We start from the raw sequence: 24658 nt of genomic DNA, 5'->3' as shown, positions 1-24658 counted from the left end.
TGTCTTGAACAGAAGTTGAAAAGAACTTATAAAAATAAACTAAATATCTAAGATGTTATTTAACTGTATTTTTTATTTTTATTTTCATTTTTTAAATATAAAAGAAAACATTTGTAGCATAATTCGTACCCTAATATTCGAGTCGGTTAGTTTAGACTATGTAATTCCAATGCTTGGTAGCAATATTCCTAGGCACAGGGAACACCAGAATATTGGGTTTTGATCATACAGAGATATTCCGGACATTAATAGATTATAGGTACTATATTATAGGTGCTAGACTAGAGATTGTAGACCTAGAGTCGTTTTTGGTTGTCGTAAGAAGTGTGGGCTACGTACCGCCATCCTGACACATAGAACGGTAATACTGGCGGCCTAACGCTTAGAACAGTAATGATAGACATCATTTCAACCTTAATGAAGCTTAATTAAAAACAAAAAGTATTATTCTTCTAAGTTTATAGTTGGCTTTTTCTCTCCAATAATTTTGTTACAAGTAAATCTGCAGCGTACAATATTCCTCTACAACTAAATAAGCCCTTGGTGACTGTACGAAAAAAAAATTCTAATGATAGTTTTTAAAAATTGGTAGAATGCAGGCATAATGGCATCTGCTTAAATACATAAGGAGAAGCTTCAACTATATGTCGGAAAGTAACTTTCACTGCTTAAGCCTCGTCTTGATTGATATCATTCATCCTGTCAGCAGCATTTTTTGGAGTTGGACCATTCTTAGACAGCCCGCCATGATTGGTCAGCCTCATAGAATTTCAATGTCTACGATTGGCTGTCCAATCTAAGTTGGCCCTGCTCCTGGAAAGAGGAATAATGTCAATCAAGACGAGGCTTTAGAGCTTGTGATTATAAAGAATACCTTTTGTGAGCGTGCATAAAATAAGATTTTCTCGTGCTATCTCGCAATAAAGATTGCAAAAAACCTCAGGGAACATGTAATACCCAATAAACATATCTGCTGGATTTCTTTTGGAGTAAAGGGGTTAAAGTTCAGAAGAAGCTCAAAACAAGTGAACTATGTGAAAAATACTGGACCCTATAGACAATGGATTTGAAGTAATCAAAATGGACAATCAAAATAATCTCGGGATATTGATAGGATGTTGTTCAAAAACCTTCTTTTTGCGTGCAATCCTGCCTAGGTGTATTCCTTATCTGTTCTAATGGTACTATATTTTCTTCAGTATACTCTCACAAGCCTTACTTCAAATTTTTATTTTAGTTGGAAAAATCGAACGAGCGAAACTGTGAAGCGACTACAGTTTGTAATCCAGAGTTTGTCAGACTTCATGCGAAAATGAAGAATAGAATTCAAGCCTCAAATTGAGCAGCAGCTTGTAAGCCATTCCAGATGAAAAGGAAACAAAAAAATTCTTGTGTTTGAGTGTACAGTGATTTAATTTACTCGGGTAACAATATGTAATGATCAGGGTTGCCGTCCAGTCAGAATTTTTGCCAAGTGCCATTTTTATAGGCTTCTACTTCTATTTTTATATTCATTCAAAGCATGAGTTTAGCGTAATGCCGGCTTTTAAGATAATCCAACTATTACGAATTAAATAACTTATCCATGTAATTCAATTTTAGTCTCGGGAGAAAACAAGATTTGTTTTAAGTATCATCAAGAAAAAATAGACACTTTCACAGTTGTTTCTTAAAATTATTTGGAAAAAAGGGTGGCAACTCTGCTAATGATATAAAAAAAAAACTTAAAATAAGGCAGCTATTTATTAAAAAAAGATGACGTTCCAGACTATAATCGTTCAAGTATAGGTGTATCTAAAAACATGTGCACCAATTTACGAAAATATTGGGGGGTGGGACTAAAAATAAAGATGCAACATATAGATTTTTCAGAACCTAGAGAGAGGGGGTTAAAAAGTAGTCTTCTGTATTTGTTTGGTACGAGTTTTGATAGAGTAATATAATGACCCGAAATCTCATTTCACTTATTTAAGAGTCGCTGGTGTATATATAGCTCCTTTGTAGAAATTATGTGTATTTATTTGTGCATTTCAAAGTATAATAAATAAAATTTTATGCGAAATAGGCTCTGTTCTTACCAAAATAGCTGAGTAGTAGCTAAGTCATTATGTTTATTTATTTACAACATATTGAACATTCACACAGTAATTACGCCAGTTTTCTTTTTTTCGCAAAGTTTAATTAGATTTTGTTATCATATTTGTTTTTGTTGAAAACACAAATTTTATCAAGGTTTACATTTTTCTGCTCTGTCATCAAACTCTGGACTTACAAAGGGCAAAATTATATTCATAGATACTTCATTGATAAGTTTATACGTATAACTAAATACATAAGTTCCAAGTTTAGGTGAGAATAATTAGAAAATCTTGCTCTGTAAGCAAATTCTGGACTTAGAAGGGGCAAAAAGATATTCATAGGTCGTTCAATGATGATTTTAAATATATAACTAAATGCATAAATGCCAAATTCGCTTAGAAAATTTAGGTGACCCACCCCAAATATGGAATGGTGGTGACTCAGCCCTTTCCTTTTAGAAAGTACATTAAAGTTGGCTTGAAAGGCTCTAAAATTTTTATTGTTTGTTTAAGGCCAGTCTGCGCTAAACCATTCACTTGCGTATAAAATCCTGACTTTTCTGAAAAGATTTTGAGCCGTTTTTTATATTTATCTTAGATGAAGCTGGTGATTAGGTCTAAATTCAAAATAAGAAGTCAAAATTCAAAAATAATAACAAATCAAAGCACTATTGAGAATTCTACTTTTACAGGCAAATTATATTCAAGTGTTTAGTAGGCCATGCCTCATTTTTCCTCGACGAAAATAAAAAAAAAAAAAAATTGAAGGAGGAGAAAAGCCCCACGTGCAAGAGTATAACAGTGAGTAGGAATAAGAAAATGTTGTAAAAAATACATAAATCAACGCAACTGTCGAATAATATGAATGTGAGGGGATAAGTCTGAGTATAGCCTCGTCTTAATTGACATCACTTACCCTCTAAGCTCCATTTTTGGGAGGTAGAGCTTTTTCGATAGCAAACTATGATTGGACAGCCAAAATGACCGGATAGCAATTGACAATTTGACAAATAATCTATTGCGGAATATTAAAATAAATAATCGGAATATACAAAACTATAAATTCAAATGAGCGGTGAAATATTTTCGGACTGATTTCCTGTATCGCTGTGTTGCTCCGGAGTTGTATGGCTGTAGCTTGTTGCGGTGCCGGGTGTCGTGCTTGTTTTATGTAATATTCGGTGGTAGGATATCGCGATGGTTCTGTGATGAGAGAAGGCCGTGTCCGAAGCCCATTAGAACTTCGTGCCTCCTTGTTTCAAGCGTTGTTAGACCTAACAGAACAAGATATTCTTCATAAAGTAACAGTTTGTCCCCCAAAATCACTCGCAATGCACGCTTTTTTATTCCCTCTAGTTTGTTAGTTTGATCTTATGTGACACCAGCGGGCCAGACTGGGCAGGCATATTCTAGAATTGGTCTCATGTGAGTTTTGTAAAGTAAGCAATGCATAATAATTAAGCATTAATCAGAGCCAGTTCTGCTGCTGACAGGGTGAATGATGTCGAAACTACTCACAAAATCAGTAATTTGTCAAGGTTGACGACAAATGTAAAACTAACTTTAAAATAACTTTCCATATTCTGTTTAAGGCACTGCTCTTAAGAATAAGGATAAGCTCTCAAGCATTAAGGTTGCAAGAGCAGTTGCAGAAAATGGAGTTAAGTTTAGTCAAACAACGTCTATTATATTTTACTCTATTTACTGTGATCTTTGCATATCCGATTCGTTTTTTTTTTCCTACTAATATAAGCAAGAGTCCGCCGACAGAAAGTCGGAATGATGTCACTATGAGAGGCATCAAGTCACCGGATGCAATCTGTAGGAGAAAAAAAAAGCACGGATGCCCTCCAAAAATATTGCATGGGAGGGCGCTAGATTAGCAAATGTAAGGGTAGGAGGAATAGTGGAATACATTTGAAGATAAAAGGTTATATGTAAAATAAAAATCCCAAGGAAAAAAGAAATGTACTTGATTTTTACACACCAAATGAAGTGAAACTCAACAAATTTTGAAATGGTGAAGCATCTTGGCAAAAAGATCAATTCTTTTAATCCATAATGATGTATTATACCACCACCACTCAAAAAGTGAGGTTAGGCTAATCGTAACAAAAAAATACCAAAACATGATGAAAATATAATACTTTGGAAACAAATTTGGGTATTCTTGTCTTATAGCCACCATACTCAAGATCTTGTATCACCAACATAAGACAATACCCAGTTTTCATGATCTTCATACCAATAAGTATTAGCTTTGGCTTGGTGAGAAAATTTTTTGTAGCTATATTTTAATTATGCTTAGTACAGACAGATAAAACGTGCTTGTTCTCGAGTTTTACACAGTGTAAACTTGAGTGTTGGTAATATAAAAGATAAGTACCCTTTAACCTATCACTGGTTCAATTATTATGTATTTAATATTAATATTATGCCCAAAACCTAGTAAAATGACGGCTGTATTTTGAAAGAACATAAAAAAGGGTAAATTTACAGTGGGCATCCGTTTGATGCTTGTTATCTGACCTTTGAACTATTTTTTACAAAATGGCTATCTTAAAAATTTATATTGGATGCATTTGGGGAAAATAATTTTGGTGGGGGGGGGCTAGTTGCCCTTTAATCTCTTTCGACTGTCAAAAACTGAACTAGAACTTTCAATGCTCTTTCAAAAATAAAACCAATTCACTTTCGTAAGGTAATTTAGGAACTGGTGCTTTTTATTTTTAGGCGAAACACAAAACAAAGAAGAAAAATTTTAACATAAAAATTGTTTTTTTTAATGCATGTACATTTTCTTTGGTGTTATCTTGATTCTTACTGGAATTTCAGTTTTTAATTATTACAGCTGTATATAATATTTAATTTAAAAATAGTGACCAGTATAAAAAGACTTGTTCATTGGTTTTTACTTTCTCACTCATTTTTATAGGATGAGTAATATTGTTTTCTTGAGTTTAATTATTACTAAATAAGATCAAGTTGAAAAAAAAATCCATGCATAACCAATAAATCATAAGTAATAACTTACCCACTTCTCTTTTTTAAGCTACTTTCCTCAACACTGGGGAGATACTTAATCCTCTCAGGATTTTGGACTTAAATTGCAGAAATGTCTTCGCAATCTATACATCAAAAGTGTAGGTTTCCTCTTCGAAAAAAGAACTATGATATATAAAAACCATGATTCTAAAAACTAATGATATAGAGGAATATCTAAAGCAGAAAAAGGCACCAAGTGTCAAATTGCTTACAACTGATATGATTTTATTACTATGGTTTTCCTTTTCTAAAAAAAACTCAATTATTGACAACTACTTCTATTGAACCCTAAGTAAGTGGAACGTTTGTAATGAATATAGTGAAGATCTATTTGGTAGTGAGGGTTATTGTGAGGGTTGGGAGACTTTTATCAAGGGCAGTACAAAGGAAGATAGGAGTGAAGCAAGGACAAACTTTGTCTCATAGGCTATTCTATTTATATATTAATGGTATACAGGAATATCTAAAGCAGACAAAGGCAGCAGGTGTCAAGCTGCTTACAGCTAATATGATTCTGTTACTATTTGCAGATGGAATAGCACTACTGGTGGATATAAAGAAAATTCTTTAAAAACTACTAGACTTAGCTTCGAAGTATTTTAAGGAAAAGCGGTTAGTTTTGAATATAGGTAAGTCGGTAGTTATGGTGTTTAGGAGTAGTGGGAAAATAGGGGGGCTAAGGGGATAAAATAAAATAGATGAAGAATTAAATTATTTAGGAAATAATTTAATGGAAAATGGAAGAAACATATAGAGGAAGGGATAATTAAAGGGAATAGGCTAATGGGAATGTCCCTTTGAAGTAGTATTGAAGAAATAGGTGTAAAAGGTACTAATCTGAGGAAGAGAACTTTTGAGGGAAAGCTGATTTCAGCAGTATATTACGGATCAGAATTGTGAGGGTGTGAGAAAGAAATCGAGTTAGAAAAGATTCAGCTTAGGTATTTCAAGAAGCTACCAGATTTAATAGTCTAGTAATAGGAGGAGATTTAGGTCTAGATACCCTTAAGAATAAGAGACTAGTAAAAATGCTAAGTCAACATCATTGCTTGATGATAGATTACTTAAGGTAGTATATAGAGAAATGATAAAAGATAATAGGAAAGAATCATGGCCAAATCAAATAAGGAAAATACTGAATAATTGTGGGACGTTACGAATTCGGAATCAGGGGGTAGGCATAGGAGGAGAACTAGGATCTATGGCAAGAGAGGTAAAGATTGTGTTGCAAGAGCGGGTGATCCAGTTATGACAGACTAGTCCAACCCCAGTAGCGTCTCTTGGTGTGTATGTGAAGGTCAATGAAGCATGTTGGGACAAGAAGACTTAGATTAGTATTATTTAAAGTGAAAATTCAGAAGGAGGATATTAGGTGGGCCGTTTCAATAAAGGGCAGTTTTATGCCTTTCGGTGAAAGAAGGAAGGATTTGGGGAGGCTTAGGTTGTGGAAGGGTCCCTGTTTTTTCCCGGTGTGTAGAGAAAATGATGAGTTATAGCACTTTGTGTGCAATTGTAAGGAACTGAATTATTTTTGAGATTGGGGTAAATGAGAAGGATTGAAGGTCGGACAAGATTCTAAACGAAACATAATTAATGATAATTATTGTTGCTCGAAAAGACACCCTCTTAATTATTATTGTTTAATAATGATAATTATTATTGCTCAAAAAGACATCCTCTTAATTACATATATCTGTAATACACTGTTAATTACTTTTATTAAGCGGTTTCGAATGTGTAAACACAGAAGCTATCCTGTACAATTGTTTGGGTCCCGAATGTCTATTGTGGCATTATTTTTCTCCATATGAGATATTACATTTAGGACAGACGATGACATCTACTTTTGATTGATGGTGATTTTGTTTCTTCATCGCGGCTTCGTACTAAAAAAATTGACACGTTTATAGAATAATCTATATATCATAGAATTCACAAAAATAACTTGAAAATAAATTGCAGCCAAACTACACGAAATATACCATTGAAAAGTGTCTTTGTAACAGCATTGTATAATCAACATTGTATAATCAGTTACAGCATTGTATAATCAAAATCAATTAAATTTATTTATAACCTGTTAAAACAACAAAGAGCGCAGAGCCCCTAAATGACAGAGTACAACATAAGAGAAAAGAGAAGAAAAATTGTATACTGAACAAAAAAGCTGTTTTTGCAGTCATAAGAATGTAATAATAAGATCCGTAACACAACACAATCACAAAACATACCAAAAAACACATAAGACTCAATTTCTTTTTTTACAAGTTTACGGGTTTACAAGTTTTTTTTTTTTTTTTTTTTGAAGCAGTAAATAGTTGCCAAATAGGAGACAAAGCCAGAAGATGAGACACAATTAGACTATTGAAAATTTAGGAAGATTGAAACAACTAAGAGTCCTTAAGCGTAGTTATACATCAGACCATAAGAACCCCTACACAAGTACACTTTTTGTATCTACCTGAAAATTCATCAGTAATTGCATATGTGCATCATAATAAATTTTAAATATAGATATACTTACGTTTGGGTATGACATTTTGGGTTATCAATATATCAATGTTAGCTGTCTATGAAATAAAAGTTGAGTGGAGATATTTCATTCTAGATCAATAAATCAAGTTTTATGACAGAACAAAATTATTTTTTTTTATTTGTTGTGAAAGATTTGTCTTTCAAACATTCTTCTGATCTTTTCGTTGTTGACACAAAAACTCAGGTCAAGGAACTAATTTAAAATTCTTGGCAGATTTAAGTATCGATTTTAATTAAGCACTATAAGTTTCAATTTGTCTCATTAATTTTTTCTCTTTTTTCTAAAAGAATAAAAACAGAATAGAAATTAATTTAATTTTTGTTTATAGAAGAGAACTTTTTTGTTTTAGATTTGATCGCACTAGAAAAATTCAGAAATAAATATTTTCATTATGATTGTAAAAACTACTTCTGTTTTGCTAATTGAAAATTCATAGCTAATTTAAATATCAGCTCTAATTAAAGAACTTTAAGTTTAAATTTATTTTGTATAATTTTGTTTTCTTATTTTTATTTTTTTCCTTTTTTACAAAAATAAATGAAAAATGAACAGAAATGAAATTAAAAACAAGATTTTGCTAACAAAAGTAAAGAGCGAAAATATGTCTTTAGCAGAGTAAAAGAACTAATTGACAATACAAGAATAATCAACTAAAAGTTAAAAGAAACAGTAAAAATGACCCCAATAATGAAGCTATTCAAGTATAATGAAGTACTGCAATCATATTTTTTTTTAAACAGTTATTACAAGAGTTAAAACAGTATAATAGATAAAACATTTCTAATACAAATTAAAACTGATTTCATTTTATATTTACTTTTAAATAAAAATATAAAAATTAAAAACTAAAATTCCAATAGCAAACAGGACCAAATCAAATAAAATTTTCTAGTTAAAAGGAACAGTGTTAGGTCAGTATTCTTATTTAGTTATATTTCTTTTGAAGATATAGAGCAATGGTGTCTCAAATACCTTTAGAAAATGAATAGTTCATTTTTTTGAAGAAATCTATTTTATTCTTTGCAGTGAAGTTTTGCAATAGTGAATCTATTCGGCCATTTTATGAATTTTAAAGAAATATGTTGGGAATGAAGGAATATTAACAGAACTTTGGTACACATCATTCTGATGAAACTAGATTGATATTAGAAAACTTTTTGCAACAAATTCAAGAGCTTTCTCTACTTTACTACTTTTCCGATGTTATAATAATAAAAGATAAATTACTTACAATACATATTGCTTTCAGTAAAGTGCGCATAACAATCGCGCTACGATTGGAGTGCAAGGGGGAAAATTTTTCACTTCATATATCTAATAATTTCTTTTCGTTTTGAGTTTGATTAGAATATCGATTTTATTTTGGGTATATCCTAAGTCCATAATTGGTTTCATTTTTTATTAAGTCTAATATTCATTTTATTTTAACTATTTTATCTCTTTTACTGTTTTAACTCTTATAATAACTGTTTAAAAAATTATAATTGGGGTTAAAGAGAGACAATTTCCTCGTTCAAATATTAGTAATTTCTGCTCGTTTTGAGTTCGAGTTGAACATTCGTTTTATTTTTTCTAACTTATAAGTTGATTATTGATTTTATTTTTATTAAGTTGTTTCTTTTAACTTTTAGTTGATTATTCATTATAATGTCAGATATTTTATTTTTTTAACCTGCTGAAGACCTATTTTTCCTCTTTATTTCTGTTAAGAAAAACTTGTTTTATTTAATTTAAAGTAAAAGGTCATTGCAGAGTAACAAAACTCCATCCTAGAGCCTTTCATAAATATATGGAGCTTTTTTAACCCCTTAAAAAAAGAAAGTAAAGGTACAGAACGCAGTAATAGACCCTTAAGGTCCGGCGGTGCTGATCTCCGTCTCAAAACCCTTTAGCCAGGAAGTGCAATGGGAGATGAGGGCCAGCCATCCTATGCTTTCACACACCCTTCCTGTTTACCTTCCCCAGATTTCTCCAGATATCCCTTCAGAGCTGGGTCGACTCCAGCTGAGTTACAGAGTCACGCCACTGACCTCCGTCTCAACCCCATCTTGTAACCCCTTAGGACATTGATCAACGTTTTGATTGACCCATTTTGTTCAGAATAGTTGAAATATCAATAAATTTGCATCCAAGGATAACAAAACCCAATAGTCCCTTGGACAAGGGCCGTAAATTCTACAAACTGTCAATTCTTTACACATAGATTTTAAAAATGGAAAATAGGTACATATTTGATCTTGGGAGTTCAGTGGTATGACACGTTCAAGGATATTTTTCACGGTAAAACAATCATCAACATTTTGTTTTGGGAGCAGGAAGGGACTAGGGACACTGGAATGAGCCGAAAACACTTTTTCCCTGATCAATTTAAAGCTTACACCCGCTAGTCTTTCGGCAAAGGGGACTAATGTGCAAAACATTATTCCAAGAGTGGGTCCTTTTAAAATTGGTGCATCCTATAACAAAAAGGACTGCAAAAAGGGCAAAATATTTTCAATCGGTCTGGGAATCATATGAAACTTTGTACTGAGAGGACCCCAATGGAGAAGAAAAGTAAAAAAAAAACACATCCGTCGAAAAGCAGCCAAAAAGGGTAAGATAAGTGCTTAAAATATTTTCCCCGTCAACTTCAAATGAAAGGGGATATCTTATATACTCGTAAGGGGACTCATTCAACAGGAAGTTAAAAGTTCTGGTACCCTTTTCAAAGACCGAAATTAATGAAGGGAATCAGCCTTCCTTTTTTTGCATTCCGCCTTTCCTTTAACCCCTATCACACTGAATTAAAATTTGAAATATCTTTTTTTCCAAAAACTCGAGATGTCTAATAAATTGGCATTTTGGGCTGATATCAGCCTAGCATCCCAATGTTAAAGTTTATCTTACCCTGCTATGATCGAGGAACATACATAAATACAAAAAAGAATAAAATATAAATTTAAGTAAACACAACAAGATATTCCACATTGCATATTCTGGTAATACATTGGAATGTTGGTAAAATATACCAAAGTTCACTGTTTTTTCATTATTTTTATTTGTAATACTTTCTCTTTGGCTGCTCTCTTATACATGTTGGGGGATTCTTTTTTGTGGATTTTTTTTCGAAAAGGTGTTAATCCAGGGGAGAGTTTTTGGGGATGATTCACATGAGGAATATTTCACGAGGGGAGATTTGTTAGAGGGCGATTTTAAGGGATGAACTTTCCAGGGGGGGATTTTTCGGGGGTATAGTTGAAAAAACGTTTTCGACGACAAAAATGTTTTTCAGACTTAATGCGCGAATGAAGAGCAGAATTCAAGCCTCAAATTGAGCAGCAGCTTATAAGCCATTCCAGATGAAAAGGAAGGATTTATGACGATGCACTAGCTTCTCTCAAGAGCTTCGTATCGTCTGCAAACAGGCCGAAGTCGATTTGGGAAATGGCATTTATGCAAATGTCTATGTACATGACGAACAAGACTGGGCCGAGAAACCTACCTTGTGGGACGCCACTGGTTGCATCTATCCATGTGGATAGTGTGTCTGCAACCTTGACTACTATTTTTCTATCATTCAAGTATGCTGAGAGCCAATTTTTTAGCTGTACCTTGATTTCATAGACTTCTAGGCAGTGGATAAGTTCTCGCAAGAATATTTGGTCGAAGGTCTTAAGTAGATCGATTAGGATAATATCTATTTGAATCACACGGTCCAGGGCAGACTGGATGTAGTCGTGTATCACTACTAGTTGGGAAACAGTAGAAAGATTTTTATAGAAGCCATGCTGATGATCTGAGATGAGGTTGTTCAATTCAAGGTGCGAGTTTAACTTTTCCACTATGACCCTTTCCATGATTTTCAGGAGGTAAAGTAAGGCTGATCGGGCGATAATTCTCCGGCTCACTCCGTTTCCCTTTTCCTTTGAAAATAGGTGTTACATCGGATAGCTTCCAGGAAGTAGGAAACTTGCATTGCTCGAATGAGATTTGGAAAAGTGCTGCCGGAGGTTGACATAGCTCTTCTCTCAGTTCTTTCAGGATGAAGGACAGAATGCCATCAGGATTGAGTACTTTTCACGCTTTCGTGCCCTTCATTGCTCTTAGAACACTTACTGGCGTGGAGCCAATGCTGTGGAGCTCGCTTCCTGGGCGTGAGTCTTGGAGTTAAGGTAAATAGTCATCATCAACAGTGAACGTGCTGGCAAAGAATTCTACAAGAGCATTCACCTTATCTAGGCTAGTGCTATGGACCACATCACTTCTATCTATAAGTGCTGATAGTTTCTGTTGCTCACCTAGCTTGCGTTTGCACAGGTTGTAGAAATCGCTTTTTGTTCTTATTTTCTGGAATTCTTCCCGTTCGCAATCTTTGTTGTAGTTTTTGATAGCTTTTCTACATTTTGAGCTGAGTTTTTGAAGCTTGGCGAGTCTACTTATGCTTCCATATGCTTTGTATATATGACTTCTACCGGTCCCTGATGAGCCTTCTTCCAACCTTCTAGACTGAAAAACCTTCTTCCATATTGCGCTCTTAAATCCCTTTATTTTTCCTTTGTGCAATCCCATTTTGATTATGCATCTATTATTTTTTTGAACACTTTTAAAAGTAATGCTACCTCTCTACAGATTATCCAAAATAAAGCAGTTCGTATTCTTAAACCTTTTCTGCCATCGCCATCAAACTTCCCCTTAAAATCCACAACAGAGACCCTTTTTTCACTTCATAATATTCTTCCTGTTCGGCAAAGTATCCAATTCTTAAGTGTTGTGTTTAAGATTAAGCTTGAACGAGAAAAGCTCCCCAGATATTTTGCATCGATGGGTCTTATACTTCTCCTTCATCTTCACAAGTTGAAACCCGTGGTAAATATAATCTGCGGACTCCTAAGGTAGTTACAGAGAGGTCGCGTTTTTGCCTGAGGTATTTTATTCCTCTACATTGGGAAAGATAGAAAAATGAGATTGATTTTAATGTAAGCATAGATGCTATAAAACGGAAGTTGAAAAAAGTGCTGATTGAAATTTATAAATCTAAATAAAAAAAAATTATTATTTTTTTTTATTATTTTTTTAAGTTAATGGGTTGGTCTCTGGGGTTCGCCCATGAGGCCTCCAGATGTCTTATGACTCACTTGGTTTTAAGTTGTAAATTTAATTGTGTCTCAAAATGGTGTGTGGAGGATGGAAATGGTATCTTACGGCACGGGATTTGTTTTTTTGTTGTTTGTTTTTTATTTATTTCTGCCAAGATTGGTTAGAGAACTATTTATTTTTAATTTTTGTGCAGATTTAGTGTTGCTTAAAGGTAGCTCAATTGCATTCGAGTTATACTCTCAGCCTTGAATTACCTAATATTTTGTATATATTGATTATATTAAAAGAACCTTGAACCTTGAACTGTTGGTAAATCAACTACTGTTCTAGAAGGTATAAGAGTCAGCAGCATTTCCAAAATATCCACTGCTGGCAAATTAGGCAATGGGCCTCCGGTACAATCAGCACCAGAGTAATATCCGCAAAAGAAGTTCTATGGAATACCCTTTTGCAAAATCCTTGCTTAAACTGTAGTAACTTCACCTTTGAAAACAGCATTAAGCTAAAATAGAATCGTGGAGCGGCCAGGATTAGAATACTTCGTTATTATACTTTGGACACGTGAATGTTTCTTCAGGATGTCTTGCATCTTGTAGCTCATTATTTGATTACGATTGTGAGGCACACATGAATCTGATTATGTGACCAACTGTTGTTCAGCAAATCAGTAGATTTTGGGAAAATGGACTATACTGTGATTTGGAAATACTGCTTTAAAGAAATTGAAAATATACAAGTCGGCAATGGAGAACTGCAAAATAAAGGCAATTACAAACGTTTCACGAATTATATTTATGCATTTGAAAAAAAAAATTTCCTTTGGACATGATAGCGTTTGTAACTCAATTTCAACAAAAATTGTTATTTTCGGAAAAACCACTTTCAGCCAACGTTTGTCTCTTAAAAATTACACAAGAACTCATAATCTTTGCTTGAACGAAGCTACTCAAGAATTTCTTGATCCTCGGAGAAAAATGGTCATTTACGATAAGAAAAAGGAATCCAACCGTGAGAAAGAATGCAAAACTTTCCATATTCTTAGTTAGGAGCTTAAAATTTCTGCTGGTGGTGATTGGGCATTCACAATGTAAGATGAATTTTTGATCAGGATCAATTCTTTTTTGGTGGCTGTTTCCCCTTTAAATGAAATTGCATAGTTTTACTCATACTGGGAACTGTTTATTAATACTATTCCAGTTGATAAGTTCTAAATTTTTGTGAAAAGCATAAACTTGAGATAGTTTTTCGTTTACTATGCTTATTAACTTCCATTTAATAGAAGGAAGTTGTTATTGATATTAATAGCTGTTTACTCACGGTGTTTTACGATGAATTGCTTGAAAGTTTTCTTTGAGAAAATTTTAGAAATATCAAGGAGGCACACTCGTGCCTCTATAAAGAGGCGACACACGACAATGTTAAGCGATCTTCGGTTCCAGTGGTCGCAGACGGATGGGGAGGGATGCATTTCGTAGCCCGAGCTCCAACTAAGAAACCTGCAAAATTTCATCCCCCTCCAACTTTTTCTTCATGGGGAAAATCTGGCCGAAAGTTTCGACCTGTCAACCCAAGCCCCCCTTTAACGTTGTCCGATCGGGCTAAAATTCACAAGTTAAGGTCCCCTAGGGCCCAGGAGCTTATCCGCGAAATTTCAGCTTGATCCGATAACTCCTTCCCTGTTTTCCAGGAACCACGCATAGCCACTTAAAATTCATTTACTTTTTTTTTCTAGACGCCTAGAGGTCACATCCGACATCGGATCTGGGTGTACGAAGACTCATTCGATGCGGAATTCTCCGAGTAAGTGCCCGTGAAAGTTTCGTAGGAAATTCTTAACCCCCCGAAAGTTTCGACCCTCCAACCCCCCCCCCCCCCACCCCTTTTAACGTTGTCCGATCGGGCTGAAATTCACAAGTTAAGGTCCCCTACGGCCCAGGAGCTTATCCGCGAAATTTCAGCTTGATCCGATAACTCCTTCTCTGTTTTCCAGAAACCACCCATTAGCTATTTAATTAACGGATTTCTCTCCATAAGAGCCCATGTTAATTTGAAATTTTTAAAAGCTATTGAGAAGTTATATTTACACACATGCAAGTTATTGGCTCAGTTGGTAGAGCGTGAGACTTTTAATCCTCGGGTCAAGGGTTCAAGTCCCTTATGGGCGGTTTTTTTTTCACAACATCAAAAAAATTTTGATAACACCTGGACAGCTTATCATTTGAGAGATAACAGAATATTAGCTTCTTATGAGCAAAAGAAACATTTCGGTCATTCTATCTATTTTTTTTCTATTTTATACAATGATTTAAAAGCGGGGGGGCGGCAGCCACCCAAGTTCCTCTCCTAATTCCTGTACGAGGAATACAGGAATTATTAAATTACATCCACCATGGATTGTAGAAAAACGTACAGAAATAATATGAAAAAAACTTCGTTTTCTTAAAGAGTTAAAGAGGCTGCGTCCCAAAGTCGAACCTTAAAACGTACAGGAATTAGAAGAGGCCAAACCCCCAGCTTTTAAAGACTCTTTTGTACAGGTTTTTTTTTTTTGGGGGGGGGGACTTCATTGTTACTAATTACTAGTTTCGGCGCAATGGTTCTCCTGTCCTCTTGTGTTTAACATTTTTCGAAGTTATTCCATTATTCATTCATTTCAATTTTTTGTTAATTAAAAGAGGGCCTTTCCGAAGCCAAGAGCTGGGGGTTAGCAAAAAAACAAAAAACCTGTACAAAAGAGTCTTTAAAAGCTGGGGGTTTGGGGGGCGGCAGCCCCCCCACTGCCTCTTCTAATTCCTGTACGTTTTAAGGTTCGACTTTGGGACGCAGCCTCTTTAACTCTTTAAGAAAACGAAGTTTTTTTCATATTATATACTTAAAGCAGCCAAAATTCGCTCGTTATAAATGTAGTACGACTTTGGCACAATGGTGTGCCATTTTTCTTGAAAAGCTTATATTTTGGAAACTTCTTGTTAAAACATACATTTTGTGTGAGCTAAAAAGTCCAACAATGTTACAATGTTTAGTCAGCATCTGAGACATTCTTCTTCTTTGTGTGTAACATACTTTTACGCCGCAAAAAATTTGAACCCTTTGTAAACGTGACGTTTTGAGGAATGTCTGTAATACACAGTACTAGACTATTTAAATGGGTACCAAAAGAAATAAAATGGATGAGCCTCAATCAAGATGCAACTAAACTGGCAGTATCACGGTACATTTTTCTAACTTTCTTACCTTATGGTATTTTAGCCTTGGGTAGCTGATTGAGCAGTTGTAGAAGTTGTACACACCTAGGCCAATGGTAGGCAGCCTAGGCTAATCTAAGCAAGATGTAACATGAAAAATGTTCTAATTCTTATAAAAAACTTAGTCTATAGGGTAAATATTGAGCAGTTAACTTAAATGGCCTGCAAATAAAGTTGATATACTATTGATGCCTTTTTATGCTCCTTGTGAATGTGGCAAATTTTTCACAGTTCATATAATCGAATTACAAATAAAGTGAAAATACCACTCAATGCTTTTTTCATGTTCTTTACAAATATTATAATCACTTCTACTACAAATTTTTGAGCTTGCACTTTTTGAGCTTTTAAAAATGACTAATTTTCAATTAAAGTATGAGTTATTGGTTGTTTTCAAAAAAATAAGGTCAAATTCTAGTTGACACTTTTGGCTGTCTTGAAAAGGGGTTAGGTTAGGAAAATGAAACTTTCAGGGATGGGTCTAAAGGCTAAAAAATTTCCCAGGAAGGTATTTTGAAGTACCCACCTTCACTCCTTCTCCCTCTAGAGGGCCCTGAAATTTGCCTACATGACAGGTCTGTACCTATTGAAATTTTGGCAAAACAACATTTTACCCTAATTTTCAGTTACCAATTGTCTTTTCTCTACATTTAGTTCTGAAAATGCAATTCCTGTTATTTGAGTAGAATTCTGAGCCATATCAGTGTTTTTTTTTAAATTTAGGAAATGTATTTCTATGTCTTTAAAAGCTCATAAATTGGGATTGAGCAAAGTTGTGTAGCTGAAAACAATTTTGTTGTACTTCATTCAAGCAGAAGATCTATTTTGCAAGGTTTCACTTTTATAACATACATATTTTTAAACATCATCAAAGGTCAGGGTCCTCTAGAGAGAGAAGGAGTGGAGGTGGGTACTTCAATATACCTTCCCAGGATGTACTTTAGCCTTTAGACTCATCCCTGAAAGTTCCTTTCCTAACCTAACCCCTTTCCAAGATAGCCAAAAGTCAATCAACTAGAATTTTAATGGTACATTTTCTCAAAATGCTGTTTTCTTGGTTGTTTTTGACAAAATAATATCCTATTACATTTTCTCAGTCCCAAAATTATTTGTAATAAGGTTAGGTCAAAAGTGCTTAAATTGGAATTTATGGTAGAAGCAAATTATATTTCTAAAGAACATAAAAAAGGCATCAAGTGGTATGTTCACTTAATTGGTAAGTCAATTGTATGAACTGCAAAAAATTTACCTAATCATTTTTATTGCAAATTTAATTTTAAACCCTTTATAGACACTCAAATATGATATGTTTTTCTTTTATTTTACATACAGCTTAAATAGATCTGTTAGCATCATTCTTTTTAAAACAAGTTTACCTGTAAATTGAATCAATAGTTACAAAATCAACAAGCAATAAATGCATAGGAAATCTATAATATGGGCAACATATTTTGGTAAGGTTAGAAAGGTTAGGTTAAAATTAAATTTGTGACAAAAACAATTATTGTATTTAGAAAGAGTATAAAAAAGTATTGAGTAGTATGTTCCCTTCATTTTTAGGCTAGGAAATTTATGTGAAATGCTCAATGTTTACTGTCTATAGAATTTTCTATAGGAAATGCTTTTATAACCAAAGATTAGGGTAAAATTTCAGGAGTTTGCTAAATAAAACTCCCAGAATTATCAATCCAGGTATTAGTTTCTAGAGAAGTAAGATTAGTAATTTGTTTATTGCAATTTTTGATCTCTAGGAATAAGGATACATGCCATGAGTGCTGGCAGAAGAGGGGAGACTGTGTCCCCTGGAAATTTGGGATTATAAAGTAATTATGAGGAAACCAAAGGAAAGAGAGCAAAATAGGGAAAACCCATTTAAAAAATGTTGATTGCCCCGTTGTTGGCTGCCTGCTAATAGATTTTGACCCTTAGTGAGGAAAATGTAAGTTCTAATTTGTGACTGAGTGACCCCTTTCCAGTTTTCCCTCAAAATTTTTCTATATGATTTTGTTGGAGTAATTATAAAGAAATCAAATTCTTCATAGCAATGAATAGTAAGTAAATAACAATCCTTGTCAATAGTGAAAGTATAAGAGCCTAAACTGTTGATAAAATTCTATCTAAGAATCAGCTTTTTATGGTGGTCCTAAATATCTATTTGTATATTAGTAATTAGTACAGTTATTAGTACACAAGAAAGTTTGTATAATTATAGAAAACACAAGGAAAACAAATAAGAAAACAACTTATTTATAGAAATTATAGAAAACAACTTAACAAGGAGCAGTTTTAGTAAAAATATGCTGTTAACTTTTGTTCATATTGCAAGAGTACCCATGAGCTGATATATGAAGCAACTATAATCAGAAATATTTCCCCTGAATGGAATGATGGGAATTTCTGTATTTTCCCCCTGAACAGATACATTTTTTTGTGTTTTTTACCATTTTTTCCCTGGAGTGATTAGATCTATCTTGCTGTCACTTCAAAAAAGATGTAATTTTTTCAGTTATGAGGTATAAAGGTGTGAAATATATTGGTTTTTGATATTCAAATAAACTAAAACCTTTTTTTAAATTTTTTTATTTGGTTTTCTTAATCTTAGTTCTAATGTTTTAGTTTGAACAAGCTTCTTTGATAATCCATTACTTTTTATAAACACTGAGTACAAAGGCATTAAATATTTTGGTGTTTGATAACCAAGTTCAAACTGTCAATATTGGTAAAAAATGTTGATCCAATGCTTTGGCATTGCCCAAAAGAGCTGAATGCTGGGAGTTAATATCATAGTTTTTTTTTTAAGTAGGCCATTGTTCTATGTATTTTTTATAATTATTTACTTTTTTTATTTTCATATACTTTTACCTTAATTGACATACTTTTCCCATTGTCTTTAGAAAAATGTTTGTCTCTAAGCTTCTTTACATAAAAAAGAAATTTTTTTTCCAACTGAAAGTAAGGAGCAACACAGAAACTAAAATGCATATGAGGGGTCTTGCCTCCTCTTCAACACCTTGCTCTTTATGCTATAGTGTTTCAGCACTTAAAGAAAAGTTACTTATTGTTCTAATTAAACAACCCTTGTGTTTCAAGAGTCGTTTTTAAAGAATTGGGACAAAATTTAATCTTTAGTGTAAGGAGCAAGGTGTATCCTCTGGACAATTCAATCCTGGCAAAAATTTACCCTGGACAATTACCCTTAACATCTCCATGTGTAAAATTGTATGAGTAAAGAAAAGGCAAGACATACAAAGAAATTTTGTCTAGGAATTCTGGCAAAAACACCCAGTGTAAGGTTTTCCTGAAAAGTTTACCTCCATGAAACTTTCCTCTCCATGGAAACTTCTCTCTATATGAAACCCTCCCAGCAGAAAATTTGTCCTCTTCTCCCAGCCAAAAATGTATGTATATTTCTTAATAACGAATACTATATGCAATCAATGGGCAAATTTTATAAGTTATAAACCCCAGGTGATATGGGGGGTCATTTTATCTCCAAAGACATAGTTATTGGGCCTTTCAACTATGCCGAACAAAAAAGCTGTCTCAAAATTTTGGTTGGATAATTTTGAGAAAAAAGTGGCATGGGAGGGGGCCTAGATGCTCTTCAACTTCATTGGTCACTTGAAAAGGGTACTATAACTTTTCATTTCCATTAGAATGAACCCTCTCCCAATATTCTAGCCCCACTGGGTCAATACAATCACCCCTAGGGAGAAAAGCAAGGCAAATAAAGACACATACCTGATCTATTCTGGCAAAAAATTACATAATTCCGCATTTTTGCAGATATGAGCTTCAAACCTCTACAGTAGGGTTCTTTAATACACCAGATCTGATGGTGTGCTTTTCATCAAAATTTTATTACTTCAAGGGGGTGTTTCTCCCTTTTTTTGAAACCAGACAAATTTGTGCAGGCTTGTAGCTTTTGATGGGTAAGATTAAACTTAATGAAACTAATAGCTTTGAAATCAACATACAAAGTAAATTCTTTTGATATACCTATTGGTACCAAAATTCCGTTTTCTAGAGTTTTGGTTACTATCGAGCCAGGTTGCTCCTTACTTACTGTTTATTATCACAAACTGTTTGATTATGCATCAGAATCCAAACAGAGATCATTGAAATATTGATTGTTTTTCTGTATTATCGAAAGTATTGTATTCAGAAAACGTTACTGTTTCATGAAATGTAATCAAACAAATAGAAAAGGCTTTTCAACTAAAGTAAGGAGCAAGTTTAAAACAAATATAAAGTACTCTGTATGCAAGGGGAACTGCCCCCTTCTCAACACCTTGCTCATTAAACAAAATTTTTTTAGTGCTTTGAAAAATCTTTTTTTTTCCAATTGAAAAATTTCTTCAAAAATTTGTCCTAAGCCAAGCTTCAATAAAGAGTAAGGAGCTAAGGAGGAGACAGTCCCTTCATATAAAGAATAATCAATTCAAATAGGTTTCAAATCCATTCCTTGCTTTCAGTTGAAAAGCTCTTTTTTTATTTAACTTCTGATTATTTTCCAAATCATACCCAAGCCTAACCAAGATATAAATCAAGGTACTGGTCTATTAAGTTCTTGGTTTATTGTTTTTAAAATTAGTAAATTCATAATTGAATGTTGATAAGAACCTTCCTACCTTTCAATTTGCAATTTAAATTTTGGATAAAATTTGAATATACATAAAAAATTGGTGATGAATAGTAATTTTGGTAAAAAAATCCTTGGTAATATTACTATTAAAAGAATTTTGGTTGGATGAAAGGGAGCACTATTGTTTTTATGGGTGGAAATTCTGTGAGACTTTTGATCTTCTGAAGCCATCACAACCTCTACAATAGGATTTCCTTATTGACAAATGCACTACTTACATTTACACACATTTTTTTTCAATACATTGAAGCACTTCATATAAATATAAAATCAAATATTTCTATTCAAAATTGCTGAAACTAAGTTTCTAGCAGTATTTGCCACCCCAAAGAAATATTCTGGCTGGGCTAATGATGGTCTACCTTGTCTTTTCCACCTCTGTGCTGGTACGGCGGACATTCTGTGTTGGGAGCGTAATATTTTAGCTGTATAGAAACAATTTAATTAATTCCTACTCCCCCCTACCCTTTCAACATTTACCTGAAGCCTCACGAAGAGTAAGCGGTTTGTCCATTAAAATACACTTTTATAGGAATCTACCTACCCCACATAAACAATGACTCACCCCACCCCCTCATGATAGTTGATATGTAATTAAAAATCATCAAATGTTGAACCTAGTACTTTTCCCTTGCCCAATCTGTATGGTCACTTAAAAAAGAGCTTTGAATTTACGTTTGAAAGAGCTCATTTGGTTTGATACAATCACCCTGGGAAAAAACAAAACAAATAAACATGCATCAACAATGTTTCTTCTAAAAAAAAAGGGAGAGAAATTCCACACTTTGAAGATTGAAGTTTGAAACCTCTATGGTAGGATTCTCTGATATGATGTATCTAATAAAGAGATTTTCAATAAGATTGTTTGCTTTCTTGGGGGTGTTTTCTTTTTCAAAAATCAGGCAAATTTTCTCAGATTTTTGGTTTTAGGTGAGTAAACATAAACTTAAGAATTTTATAGATCTAGAATCAGCACAAAAGCCGATACTGCTGGTGTAGCAGTTTCATTGAGAATTCCATTTTTATTTTTGGTGAGTATTGTCTCAATTCACTATTTACTTCCAGTTTTTTATCACAAAGTATTTGATAAGATTCTCCTGTGACGAAAATTCTTTTGAACCTGTTCATTTTATTTAATTGAACAGGACAATAAAAAGAAAGAGAGTCAATTTGGCAGCTAGATAGTAAGTTTATATCATGTTTTTCTTTCACTATTCTATTTTTTTTAATGTCTGAATATATAAGGGATTTAAGTTCGAGGAGGAGGATTGTTCTGTTAAGAAAATGGTACATTTTACATGGCCAGTATAAAATCAAAATGTCATATCTATGCAGGCAAGTTGATTTTTGAGTATGTCTAATCTTTCTGTAAACTATTCTAAGATGTAGGGAATTGCATAAAGGCAAGGTGTTTTGATAAATTGTCTGATTAACTCACTAATGATAGTTTGGAAATAGACATACAGCTAGGATCAGAATTTCATCATGAATCTAAATATAACACTCGTTTACTCTGGAACAAACTTAGCCCCCCTCTAATATTCAAATATATGTCCCAGAATTGTATATATGCATTGGATTTTCCATTATTCTGTCAAACTGTTAAATCAGTTTGAATGAAAGAGTGATTTATAGAAAATTCATTTAATCAATGGAAAATTCCATTTATTCAACTCAGGGTATATAATCGTGCATTTGAGGGGGGGGGGGTAAAGCTCATTTCGAATGTAAATGAAGTTATATTCTGATTCAAGATGAAATTCTGATCCTAAAGGTATGTTTTGTCAAAAATGTTTCACCTTAATTTCGGATTCTCAGTCTCTTTTCTTTGGCTTTAAGTTTTTAAGCACAATTTTTAAGTTTTTTAACAGGAGTTTAAGCTAGGTTAGGTTTAGGCTAGGCTAGTTTATATCAAGGCTTTAATTTTCTAAATTATATCTGACAGCAAATAACCCCCCCTACCAACACTAAGGCCATAAGGCTCCAATATTTTATTCCTAAGAGGCTTGAAAGTGATGGTCATACAAACTTAGGAGGGGGCTCATTTGAGTGAGAATCAGATATTATAGTGGCCTTTTTAGGAGTGAAAAGTGATAGGAGTAAAAGAGCCTAGGGGCAAGTATTGTAAGCTATGCAACAGGGATAGGGTAAAGGTACTGATGATTTGATAGCTCTGTAAAAAACACTTTTTCTACTCTAGAAGGCTTAATTTAGATACTTTTTTTGAAAAGGGTTTCAGTATATAGGGAAAACATCTACAAATCTAGCTGTTTGACAAAAAGTTTGAAGTTTTATCAGAAAAGGGTACAAAACTCTGATTTTCTGAAATTGGAGCGTTTTACCTACAAATTCGACAGAACAAAAAAGTACCAGTTTCAACCTAAGTCTGAACACAATTCAACACGTGTTGAAATACTCGGGGAATACTTGCGGGAGGATTCTGGTCCATTCGATATGCACATTCTTTTTACTTTATTTCTTTGTTGCTCTTCAACTTTTTATGACACTTGGTATTTACCAAGTAACATATAGCAATAGCTAATTCTGTTGGTCTGTTACTCCTTGTTTTGCTAGTTTGGGCACTTCCAGATAAGCTAGGACGATGAAATTTGGCAGGCGTATCAGGGACCAGACCAGATTAAATTAGAAATAGTCGTTTCCCCGATTCGACCATCTGGGGGGGGGGAGTGGTGGGACGGTTAATTTAGAAAAATTAGAAAAAAATGAGGTATTTTTAGCTTACGAACGGGTGATCGGATCTTAATGAAATTTGATTTTTAGAAGGATATTGTGTCTCAGAGCTCTCATTTTAAATCGCGACTGGATCCGGTGACATTGGGGGTGAGTTGGAGGGGGAAACCAAAAATCTCGGAAAACGCACAGAGAGGAGAGATCGTTATGAAACTTACTAGGAAGAAGCCTTTGGCTCTTCCGACCTTTGCACAAGTGCCATATGAGCTCTTGGCTCTTGTTTTTAATATGTAAATGTATAAAACACTATTCAGATATTGGAGGCAAAAAACTTGAAAAATTGCCTCAAGTGAGGGATGAAACTGGATAATCATACGGAATCTAATCATATGACCTAGGTCTCTGTAATATAATGTGTGATCTAATAGCGTGATATAGGTCTCTCTATAAAAGCAATCTGGAATGGCCCACTTCCTCTCAGCTTTAATAATCTAGCAAAGAGCTCTTTGTTGTTCAAAGTGAAAGTATTGCCGACATTGGCCATTTCAAAGTTAATCTACTATTTTAACCTATTTTAATTTTTTTTAGTTTTGACTATCCTTTGTCTGGAAAGTCCAGAATTCTTGAAATATGCATGTCCTACTTAAGATTACTAGAAGTCTCCGAAGAATTTAACATGTTTCATTAGCATTTTGGGTGGAATAGGTTCTAAGAAAACGGAAAGGGACTTCAAGAATTTGAAGAAGTTTATTGTCATTATATTTGACTAAGTGGAATTTACTTTCATATGTAAATTCTTAGCTTTGTCCAAAACATCGATAGGATTTGGTGGGGTCAATTTTTTTTGTAGTTCTATGACATATTTCGAGGATCAGCAGGTCATCAAACAGTTCGTGGTAACGAACTGTAGTAAGGAGTGACCCGGTTCAATAGTAACCAAAACTCTAAAAAATGGAATTTTGATACCAATAGGTACATCAAGAGATGATCGCATTTTAATGCTGATTTTCAATATATAAGTTTCATCAAGTTCAAAGTTACGAGCCTGAGAAAATTTGCGTTATTTTAGAAAATAGGGGGAACACCCCCTAAAAGTCATAGAATATTAACAAAAATCATACCATCAGATTCAGCGTATCAGAGAACCCTGTTGTAGAAGTTTCAAGCTCCTATCTACAAAAATGTTGAATTTTGTATTTTTTGCCAGAAGGCAGATCACGGATGCGTGTTTGTTTGTTTGTTTGTTGTTTTTTTTTCCCAGGGGTGATCGTGTCGACCCAGTGGTCCTAGATTCTTGCGAGACGGCTCATTCTAACGGAAATAAACAGTTCTAGTGCCCTTT

At 33.8% G+C, this 24658-nt stretch overlaps 2 protein-coding genes across 7 annotated transcripts in view; both read left to right on the top strand.

Moving 5' to 3' along the window:
* LOC136032806 (uncharacterized) overlaps positions 1-2062 on the top strand; it is a 60524-nt gene extending 58462 nt beyond the window's left edge. For all 6 annotated transcript variants that reach the window (XM_065713202.1, XM_065713201.1, XM_065713197.1 and 3 more), the window contains exon 4: positions 1238-2062. In XM_065713202.1, the coding sequence (XP_065569274.1) occupies positions 1238-1342 (105 nt within the window). In that variant the 3' untranslated portion in view covers positions 1343-2062. The remainder of the gene's footprint in view (positions 1-1237) is intronic.
* A 13728-nt stretch (positions 2063-15790) lies between these two features.
* Positions 15791-24658, top strand: part of LOC136032805 (U3 small nucleolar RNA-associated protein 4 homolog) — a 45917-nt gene continuing 37049 nt past the window's right edge. The window contains exon 1 of the mRNA XM_065713196.1: positions 15791-15946. Within this exon, the coding sequence (XP_065569268.1) occupies positions 15849-15946 (98 nt within the window). The 5' untranslated portion in view covers positions 15791-15848. The remainder of the gene's footprint in view (positions 15947-24658) is intronic.

Source organism: Artemia franciscana, chromosome 11 (genome assembly GCF_032884065.1).
Source record: "Artemia franciscana chromosome 11, ASM3288406v1, whole genome shotgun sequence".
Lineage (NCBI taxonomy): Eukaryota > Metazoa > Arthropoda > Branchiopoda > Anostraca > Artemiidae > Artemia > Artemia franciscana.
The sequence above is the reverse complement of the archived record's forward strand: the minus strand, read 5'-3'. Positions and strand labels throughout refer to the sequence as shown.